Source organism: Hordeum vulgare, chromosome 2H (assembly GCF_904849725.1).
Source record: "Hordeum vulgare subsp. vulgare chromosome 2H, MorexV3_pseudomolecules_assembly, whole genome shotgun sequence".
Classification (NCBI taxonomy): Eukaryota; Viridiplantae; Streptophyta; class Magnoliopsida; order Poales; family Poaceae; genus Hordeum; species Hordeum vulgare.
Genome location: NC_058519.1, coordinates 476,744,175 through 476,754,927, shown reverse-complemented (window position 1 = coordinate 476,754,927; position 10,753 = coordinate 476,744,175). Strand labels below are relative to the sequence as shown.

General features: G+C 50.6%; 1 protein-coding gene across 1 annotated transcript; it reads left to right on the top strand.

The window, feature by feature from the left end:
• Positions 1-446: 446 nt before the first annotated feature.
• LOC123426732 (PI-PLC X domain-containing protein At5g67130-like) lies at positions 447-3,171 on the top strand. Its single transcript, XM_045110606.1, has 7 exons — positions 447-763; positions 863-1,123; positions 1,615-1,713; positions 1,817-2,120; positions 2,225-2,448; positions 2,555-2,641; positions 2,752-3,171. The coding sequence occupies exons 1-7, from the start codon at positions 674-676 to the stop codon at positions 2,905-2,907; spliced, it is 1,221 nt and encodes a 406-aa protein (XP_044966541.1). The 5' UTR covers positions 447-673; the 3' UTR covers positions 2,908-3,171.
• Positions 3,172-10,753: the final 7,582 nt, after the last annotated feature.

Here is a 10,753-nt window from a genome sequence, read left to right as displayed (position 1 = left end):
AAAGATATTAGATGGATTTCTTTTTTCATCACCAACATGTGGGGTGAAAGGTGTGTAGCAGATGCAGTGTGTGGATGACTTCAAGAAACTCCTCTCGACTTCATTTTGACGTGTGACCACCGGAGCAAAGCTCGGAAATTATAACCGTTCGATCAGTTGATTTTGGTATGATGAGCGGTAACAATTTACTCCATGAAGAATACCAACGGCTAAGACCATGCGGGGCGGTAACAATCTAGGCCCGAGCATCTAGGCCCGAGCATGGCCGTGGGCAACGTCGGGTCGGGCCTTTTCAGGCTGGGCCGTGCGGGCTGGGTTTCCATGGCGAGGTATGGTAAACATACTCCGACTGTTCGACATTGCCTGGCCAACGTAGCTGAACCGCGCCGCTCCGTCCCCCTGACTGACACAGGGGGCCAAGCGCAATGACAAACGCCGCAGCGAGGGACCAAGATCAGCGACGCGGAAAAACAGAGCGTAAACCACACACATAAGCAAGCGACGAAACCTGGAATGTCCGGCCTTACAAGCCACACAACACAGGGATTTGCAGGCTTGCTCCACCACAAAGCTTCCGCTGTCCGCCGTCTCCGGGAGGAACGTGGCACCAGCCGCGCGGCGCGGGGCAGAGCTCGGCGGAGGCGGGTGGCCGCGCGCGGCAAGAAGAATTGAGATGGCCAAGGAAACTGTGCTTCTCGCCGTGGCTTTCGCCGCCGCCGCCGCCTTGCTGTGCTCGCGCCCCGCCGTCGTCTCCGCTCGGAAGGTACGCTGACTGGTTGTTGAGGACTGACATTACGCTGGCTGGTCGTTGAGGGTTGTGATTGTGCTGCGCTCTCGTGGGCATGATCTCCGGCTGCCGCAGGTGGGCGAGACGTGCGCGCTGTCGCGGAACTGCGACGCCGGGCTGCACTGCGAGACGTGCGTGGTGGACGGCAACGTGCGGCCGCGCTGCACCCGCGTGACCCCCGTCGACCCGCAGAACAAGGAGCGGGGGCTGCCGTTCAACCGCTACGCGTGGCTGACGACGCACAACTCCTTCGCGCGGCTCGGCACCCAGTCCCAGACCGGGACGACCATCGTCACGGCGTTCAACCAACAGGACACCATCGCCGAGCAGCTCAGCGTGAGTCCACTGTCCACCCCGCTCCCGCTCTGCTCTCTCTTCCGTTTAGCTGCTGACCTGTGGGGCCGGCGAATCTACCGGAGTCCGTGTTAGAACCTGTCAGTGTGCGGCGGGGTGAGGTGTCCCCGGGCGCAGCACGTGGCAAAGAGGGCTCGTCCATGTGTCCAAGCAGCAGCGCACCTCCAGGCGCCGGTCTTTTTCTGTCGCTGGCTTGCGTGCACGCCCACACGCTTTGCTTGAAGCGTTGGCACGGCAATACTAACTGCAAGCATTGCCCATACCACACACATTGCATTGTGTATCCTTGTGTGGATGAGACGTGTGGTGTGTGCTCCAATTCGGGTAGCACGTCCATTCGAAATAAACACGATGTGGTCCGTGGCCGGGACCAGGACGAAATTACTTCAGTTCAAATTATTTCCCAAGGTAAAATTGGTGCCATTCTCAAGCTCAAGGGTTAGGTCCAAGTAATTGGATTTCTTGCGTCGCAGAACGGCGTGAGGGGCCTGATGCTGGACATGTACGACTTCCGGAACGACATATGGCTCTGCCACTCCTACGGAGGCGCCTGCCGAAACTTCACCGCATTCGTAAGCACCAACCAAGCTACTCCTCTACTAGGACCAATCTCGACCACAACACACACACACACACACAGTGACACAGACAAAGTAACAATGTTACGGTGGACAGACGCCGGCGGTGAACGTGCTCCGGGAGATCGAGGTGTTCCTTAGGAGGAACCCCTCGCAGGTGATCACGATCTTCATCGAGGACTACGTGGAGGCGCCTATGGGGCTCACCCGGGTGTTCAACGCCTCCGGCCTGACGCCGTACCTGTTCCCGGTGTGGCGCATGCCCAAGAACGGCGGCGACTGGCCGCTGCTCAGCGACATGGTCCGCGACAACCACCGCCTCCTCGTCTTCACCTCCAGGTCCGCCAAGGAGGCCGCCGAGGGCTTCGCACACGAGTGGGGCTACGTCGTCGAGAACCAGTGTACGTGCACGTCCATCACCATCGATCCGACTGCACACGTGACTGATTACCTAGGAAGGAGAACCTGACGATGTTTGTATCTATCCAATATCCATGCGCCGCAGATGGGAGCAAAGGGATGGTGAAGGGGTCGTGCCCGAACCGCGCCGAGTCGGCCGCCATGAACGACCTGTCGAGGTCGCTGGTGCTGGTGAACTACTTCCGGGACCTCCCCAACTTCCCGGAGGCGTGCAAGGACAACTCGGCGCAGCTGCTGGGCATGCTCGACGCCTGCCACGCCGCGTCCGGGGGCAGATGGGCCAACTTCATCGCCGTCGACTTCTACAAGGTGTCACATCCTTATTATCAGTTATTAGTTACCCTACGATGAACATGAGCACGATTGATTAGATTCATTTCTTCTGATGATTCATGGTTGTACCCTGCCTACCCAGAGGAGCGACCGAGGCGGCGCCGCGGAAGCCACGGACAAGGCCAACGGCGGACTGGTTTGTGGATGCGGAAGCATATCTGCCTGCACTGTAAATATACATGCCCCGCTGCTTGCCTGCCATGTTTACTGCATGTTTCGACAAAGTGTTCTGTTCTTATATAGAGAGAAAATGACACGAGATTTGTGTGTTTTGCTCAGGGTAATGGTACATGCTCGCCGCGCCGGCGCGGGAGCACGCCGAAAGGCATCTTCAACAAGACCTCAGACGCCGCGTCGTGGCAGCCGCCGGCCATGTTGCAGTGGCAGCAGCTGATGCTGCCAGCCACCTTCGTTGCTCTACTATTATGCTTTTAAATTGGACTCTGAGCAACATCAGAACTTCAGATTAGTTGGCAGACTGTAAATCATACTAGATGCAAACTAGAGATTTCATGTGTCGGGTCCTCGTCGCACGCTCCAAGTAGACTTTGCTGTTAAAAATTCTGCAAGGCCACGGCACCAAACGACTGCATGCATTGGGTGTGCGTTTGCTTGTAAATTCGGCCATTGTAACGCATAGCTTGCAAATGATGTAATGAACCCTTCGTATCGAATATAAGACGTTTTTTTTACACTAAATTAGCCTACAAAAAATGCCTTATACTTGTTAGGAATAAATTAAGGATTAATCCCTGCTATGTCGATTGCTACTTGTAGCAACTGCCTCTTTGTGATTGCTACTTGTAGCAACTGCCTCTTTGTAATCGTCTTTGTAACAGGGTATATATATCCTCAAATTCATCAATCAAAGTAATTGTCCCATCATTTGTTCCCTTCTCTCTCGTTTTACTTTCACACGTTATCACCCACGCCTCTTCCACAGAGCAGTTAGGCCAATACAACGGCGGAGAACGGAGCAAATCGACGGCACCAGCGCCCATGGCCATCGGCCTCATGCACGGCCGTGGCGCCGCCGCCTCGACAGCGCTCCCACGGCGCACCACCAGTGCGCGATGCATGCGACAGAGGCACCCCACGGTCGACGACGCCCTCCTCTGCACGCGCGTCGAAGCGGCGCCCTCCGGCGTGACGCGGACGCCGGTGACCGGCCACGCCTCCAGGCACGGCAGCAGCGCCCCTTCCCGCGACGCTCCCTGTCTCTAATGCGAGGCACAACCGCGTGGTCAGCGCCCTCAAGCGCTCGAGTGGCAGCCCCGACGCAAGGCCGTGGCGGCGACCAACAGCCGGTGCTCTGCGCGGCAACGCACAGCGCACAGCGCGGTTTGAACCAGCGCGGAGACGGGTTACAAAGCGCAAGACCAGGCATCAATGGCAGCGTCGCCCGGCCTGCGACGCGGCAGCAACCCCAAACAGCCGACACTTGAAGCAGCGACGTCGTCCAGAGCGACGGGACGGCCTTGACCTCCCGGACGGCGGCGCGTCTTCCACGCGCGGTCCACGACCCACTTCCTGCAGCGTGGAGGAATTGGCCCCCAATCAGCACAGGACAGAAACAAACGCTATGTTGTCGCGGAGGTGGTCATCGACCGGCGCGCGGCAGCGCGATCCTGAGCCCGGGCGAAGGCAGCCCACGGGGGGCAAGGCACAGCGCAACCATCAATTGACCCGCAGTGCACAGTCGTCATCTGTCTCCATGAGCGGAACGCACGTACATGAAGGACATGGATTCCTATCCACACACAGACGCACGGGATAAGGAATTTGTCAAACCTTATCCTTACGCAGTTTTGCAATTTCGTCCTTCCTATGTTTATTATCAATAGGAAGGCCCCGCGTTTCTCTATTAATCCCTCAGGCTTCACAGATTTGACAGAGTTCTGTCATCTTGATGCATAAAAGCCTTTATGCTTATTAAAACCTATGATTAGGTCATTGTCAGTACAATATATACCCTCAGGTTGCATTACATTCATGTTTTGTAAGTCAATATTCTAGACCTATTTTCCGAAACATTCCTGGTGCAACAACTATGTTTTCCAGTAAAAAAAAATCTCTTGCTCATCTTGACATGAAAAATAAAAGTATCATGAAGTGTCTTACTCACTATGACCAGTTCGAGATTTATATTTGTGAACCACAAGGTATTTAGTGGCATCTACTGCATATTTCGCAGATTATCCATCATTACCGTGAGATCTACATTTTTTCATTTTGACAAGATGACTATCTTTAACGCGCTCTTCCAAATATTAATGTGTATATAGCCCAAATTTTATTTGCAAATCACAAGGTATTGGTGGCATCTACTGCATAATTTACAGATTATCCACCTCTACTGGGTGAGGTCTACATCTTGTCATTTTAACAAGATGATTACCTTCAAAGTGCTCTTCTAAATATTAATATTATATGTGACTACCTCTAGATATCATAAGGTGATACTGGCATCTACTGCATAATTTTGCACACTATCCACTATTACTGTAAGGTCTACATCGTATCACTCTGACAGATGAGATGATTACCTTCAAAGTGATTTTCTTAAATATAGCATAACATAAGGTAATAGAGATATGAACATCTAGTGACAAAAGTCATACTATGTTTTCTATTACTGTGAGATCTACACCATATTGGTGATTATCTTCAAAGTGTTATCCTATATAAATTGAGGTCTACACATGTGGCTATATGGCATCAGCCGTACTAGAACTTGCTCCTCTGAAGCATTTATTGTTGTTGTTCACTAAAATATTTTACTCTCATAGTAATATTGTTCTCGCACATTTTTCTTGAATATGTTACAGAAAACTATGAAAATATTTGCATATACCTGTGATTACCTTCTACTACATTCGTAAAATGCATGGCAATGGAGTCTACGCCACTATTTCTAATTATAGTGTCATCCATCCATCAAGATGGATACCATAATTTATAACGAGTGTCTCAAACACTATTGCAAGATCCACATCACGTTGTGGTTGTTATTCTCATAGTAACTAAGCAATGTTACAATTGCCAAGTCTATGTTTTGGCCGTGACTATAAAGTCACACTTTTTCTCATGAATGAAGCCCAAAACATTAGCAACGATTTCATCGCATGGACTATATTGAAGGTTTACACCGCATGTTAACCAAGCATCACCTTGGCACATTTTGCTCAACAAGATCATTTCATCCATATATTTTATTTTACTCCATAAAGTAAATTAAATAATGCATGATCATTTCATGTAACACATGGATATTCTATTGATGCACATATGCATTTTATATGTCACCAACTTCACTTGGTTCTCAAACTAAGTACACAACGGATGGATATAGATTCACCTTTAATACTCGCTCAAGAGAAACATGCTGTCATGAGCACATCGCGAATGATCTCCCATTCGTTTTTTAAAGACATCAAGTCTTATCCCGGCTCACAATTATGTCACCTTAATCAACTTCAAGTTGAGATCTCATGATCAAAGTCTTCATATGCAGACCCGATTGAAAATCCATTAATAAACTTTACATCCTCTAATGATGGTACTAGCATTTTCCATGATGAAGGAACATGGAATTTCTTAAAATCATCAGACTCACCCCACAGGTTGTGACAGCCCGAGACCGACGTTCCAGAAGATTCCCCCCTTTATTTCGTTTCCATCGTGTGTTTAGTTTTATTCGTTGCATCGTCATGTAGTTTGCATCATCGCACCATGCATGGCATCATGTCAACTGTGTTTTGCCGGTGTTGTTTGTTGCCGTGTTGTTGGGTGATAGTGCCTTGTGAGCGGCGTTGCTTTATTGGAGCGTTGAGAGAGGGTGCGTGAGAGCCACCGCTAAACCCCGTTGCACCGCAGACCTAAACCTTCTCCCCTTCTCTCCTCTCTCATTTCGTTTTTGTGGTTTTGCCAAAGTCTTCGTTTAAAACCCCTATTTAAAAGGGTGCGTCTTCTTCTTTTCAATAAAAGTCCTTTTATTAAATGTAGGGGCAACCCTTAGGTTTTATTTTAACTCTCCGTTTGTTTTATTTTAAAACCCTCCCATTTTATTTTCTCTTTTAAAAGGCTTTATTTATTCTTTACATAAAGAGTTTTATTTTAATTCTTTAAAAAGGGTTTTGAATTGTTTTTGAATTCTTTAAAAAGGGTTTTATTTTAATTCTTAAAAGGGTTTCATTTTATTTGTTTAAAAATGCCCAAGCTATTTTAGGGTTGGGGTATAATTTTCAAAAGGAGTGAACATTTTTTTTTATTTTGTTAAAAGCCTTTTTTTAGTTAAAAAAACTGTTTGTTTTAAAAGTGTTTAAAAAAACATATGGGGGAGGAGCCAGCCCAGGCCGGCCGGCCAAGGCCCAGGCCGGCCCCAACCCTAGCGTCCCCCAGCTCGATCCCCCAGTTCTCCCTCCTCCCGCAGCGCGCCTCCTTCCTCCCTCGTCTCCTCCCCATCTCTTTCCCCCTCGCGCAGTCTCCTGCCCGTCGCCAGCGTCCCCTTCCCCCAGCGCCGCCCTAGCCCCGAGCCCCTGTCGTCGGCCCCTCCTCGCCGTGCCTCCTCGTGGCCCTGCGCCTGTTCGCCGCCTCCCCTCGCCTTCGGTCGCCGCTCGCCAAGTTCCTCGCCGCCGCGCCGCCTCGGCACGCCGTTCCCCGCGTCCGTCGGCCGTCCTCAGCAGCGACGAGCTCGCCTCCCTCTGCCCCGCTGTGTCGCGACCTCCGCGTTCCCGGTGCCCTGCCCGCGCCGTCTGCCGTGGCTGTCCCCAGCTCGGGATCGAGCCGGCCTCGCCCCGCGTTGTTGTTGTTGTCTGTTGCAGGGAGCCTGCGACCCCATGCCGAGCACGCCGTCGCCCTCAGCCTCCTGCCGGCTGCACCGCCTTGGCCCCGCCCTACCGGAGCCCGAGCTCGCATGGCCGCCGTCTCCTGCGCCGGTTCCCCACTGCCGTGCCGCCATGAAGATTCTGCCGCCTTTTGCTGGTGTTTGTTGTGGCCGCCGCTTGCTGTCGGGTGTAGATGCTGCCTGTGCCGAAGCTGTTGACTGCCAGGCTGCTGCCGCTGCGTGCATGCTGGTTGCCGTTGCTCTTGCTGTTGCTCTTGCTGCTTGCTGTTGCTGTTTATAGATGCTCATATGTTGCTAGTTAGTAGAGGTTGCTAGCTGTCGATAGTTGCTTAGGTAGTGGTTGCCCGTTGCGAGGTTGTTTTGTGTGCTTACCTGCACGCGATGCCTGCATGTGTTGCGTTGCCGTGCCTTTTGTAGTTGCTTAGCCGCTATAGTTGTTAGCTGTTGTTGCCACGAGATGCTGCTGTCGGGCATGCTAGGCTAGATGCTTAGATGCTGCTTGTGCTGTAGATGTTGCTGTTATAGCTAGTGTTGTTGATGTTGCTTTGCTTTGCTTGCTTGCATGTTGCTGCCGCTTGCGATGCCGCTTGCACCAACCCCCCTCCATGGAACCGACAAGTTCGCCGCGAGTACCACGACGCCCCGACGACCCCAGACATCTACGGACTCGTGAACGACTACCGACGCCGAAGACCGTCTGCCGACGCCGAGAGTACGACTGCCGTCGACGAGACCGTGTACCACTACTTCAACTACTGGCGCGTGTACGACTGCTTCCGCGACGACCACGACGTCCGCTTCGACCGAACCCCTCCGATTCGCACGCGTCGAAGGTATACCGATGGGTCATGTCGTGTACCGTGTGCTAGTGATGTACGGATGTATGAGTTGTTTGAGTTGAATGCATGTATGCACCGTATGTATGCACCGTTTATTTGCCGTGCACGTCGTCTTCCTTTTCGTCGAGCCCTCGACACATGGGAACCCGAGATACGGGATCACCCCATCTTTATTTACCGTTACCGCACGCTCCCAATTCGTTGGCACCGGTTTCTCCTCGAGTTATCGGAATAGGAACGTTGCCGTGGCATATTTTCCGATTTGCCACCATGGTTTCCTCTCGCTCGCCGTGGCGACACCATGCTTATTTCCCTCCTTATCGTGATGTGTTGAACTCTCATGCATGACACATTCATGGCATATGATCGTGTGTTGCATGTCTCTCGTGTCGTAGCTCCGTTCTATGCTCCGCGTGATAACCGACTAGGACATGTAGGATCATCGCTACACCCTTGCCATGTTAAAACCATTTAATATTGTCGTGTAAATAATCGGGAGCGAACTAAATAATCAATCGTGGAGTTTCGTCGATATGCAACGCGTTGCATATCGAGCTTCACATAATGTGTAGGGTTTGCGTGAGATGAATTGCCATGCCATCCCTTGCATCTTTGAACTGATCATGCATCATATTAGGGTGTGCATCATGTCTTGCATTTGCCGTGGTGAATATCTGTGTTGATGTTTGTTTCCGGTTTCCTCCGTCTCGATAGAGTTCCGCAAGCGTGTCGGAATGTGAGGACCCGTTCGACTACGTTGGTTCGCTGACTTCACCGAGTTGTTCTTCTTCCAAGCGGGATCTCAGGCAAGATGATCATTTCCCCAGATACCATTACTATCATTGCCATGCTAGTTATCGCTTCTATCGTATACGTCTCGTTGCCTATCACCTGTTAAATGTCAGCCTCTCAACAATTCCATGATTACCTTCAACCTGTTCGACCTAGCAAACCACTGATTGGCTATGTTACTGCTTGCGTAACCCTGTTGTTAGCATTGCTAGTTGGAGGTGCAGTTGCTTCCACGTGAAAGCATGGGTACTTTGTTATATCACCATATACAATGCTAATTATTTTAATGCACCTATATAGTCGGTAAAAGGTGGAAGGCTCGGCCTTTCTAGCCTGGTGTTTTGTTCCACCTTTGCCCCCTTAGTTTTCGGCTACCGGTGTTATGTTCCATAAATGAGCGCTCCTAACACGATCGGGGTTGTTATGGGGACCCCCTTGGTAATTCGTTTTAGATTAAAGCTGGTCTGGCAGGGCCCAACTTTGGTACTACATTTGCCTAATAACTAATGAACTGCATAGGGAGTAATTAACCCGAGGAAATTTAATCAACCCCCGGGCCAGTGCTCCTCATGAGTGTTGGTCCAAATTGGCAGACTACGGGGCCACCGCAGGGCAACCCGAGGTTTGGTATCTCCTAGTGTGACCCATCCGTCGTGTCCTGAGAACGGGGTACGCGACTCCTATCGGGATCGTCGACACGTCGGGCGGCCTTGCTGGATTAGTTTTACCTTTGAAGGAATATCTTGTGCATCGGGATTCTGGTGATGCTTTGGGTAATCTCAGAGTTGAGGTTTTCCTCTAGGGAATCCGACAAGATCGCGAGCTTCGTGATTGAGGATTTCTATGCGGCTTGTGGTAATTTGTGATGGACTAGTTGGAGCACCCCTGCAGGGTTAAATCTTTTCGGAAAGCCGTGCCCGCGGTTATGTGGCAACGTGGATACCTTGTTTAACACTGGTTATAGATAACTTGAAGTTAACTTAACTAAAACTTGCCAACTGTGTGCGTAACCGTGACTGTCTCTTTCGTGAGTTCTTTCTCCGATCGAGGACACGGTGGGGTTATGTCTGACGTAGTTAGGTGATCAGGATCGTTCATTTGATCATCAGTTGTTCACGTCCGTTATGCGTAGATCTTCCCCCTCTTGTTTCTTGTACTCGTAAGTTAGCCACCAAATATATGCTTAGCCGCTGCTGCAACCTCACCACTTAACCTTACCTCACCCATTAAGCTTTGCTAGTCTTGATACCTTTGGAAATGAGATTGCTGAGTCCCCTGTGGCTCACAGATTACTACAACACCAGTTGCAGGTACAGGTAAAGCTTATTTGACACGAGCGCGTTGATTGATCATTTGGAGTTGCTTCTTCTTCTTCTTCTTCATCTATCTAGGATGGGTTCCAGGTCGGCAGCCTGGGATAGCAAGGATGGACGTCGTTCTTCTTTTGTCGTTTGTTTTCGTCCGTAGTCGGACCCTGCTTTTACTCTTGATGATTATGTAATGTACTGATGTGACTCTTATGTAGCTTGTGGCGAGTGTAAGCCAATTCTATATATATCTCTTCTTTTCAGTACATGTACTTGTAACGATATCCATTCGTGCGACACGACGAGATGCGCTTCTATCCCTGACGAGGCCTTCGTGCCAAATCGAGGATAGGGTCGCATCTTGGGCGTGACAAGTTGGTATCAGAGCAAGGACCGACCTAGGAGCCCCCTTGATTGATCGAACTTGGCCGAGTCGAGTCTAGTGAAAAACTATTTGAGTCTAGTTATATATCGGAGAGTAGGATTCTTTTTTCTCC

Bases quoted from the DNA above. Each gene is read 5' to 3' on its own strand.
- LOC123426732 (XM_045110606.1), top strand. From the start codon at position 674: ATGGCCAAGGAAACTGTGCTTCTCGCCGTGGCTTTCGCCGCCGCCGCC. The intron at 764-862 runs GTACGCTGACTG...CGGCTGCCGCAG, and splicing joins CCGTCGTCTCCGCTCGGAAG to GTGGGCGAGACGTGCGCGCT. The intron at 2,449-2,554 runs GTGTCACATCCT...CTGCCTACCCAG, and splicing joins TCGCCGTCGACTTCTACAAG to AGGAGCGACCGAGGCGGCGC.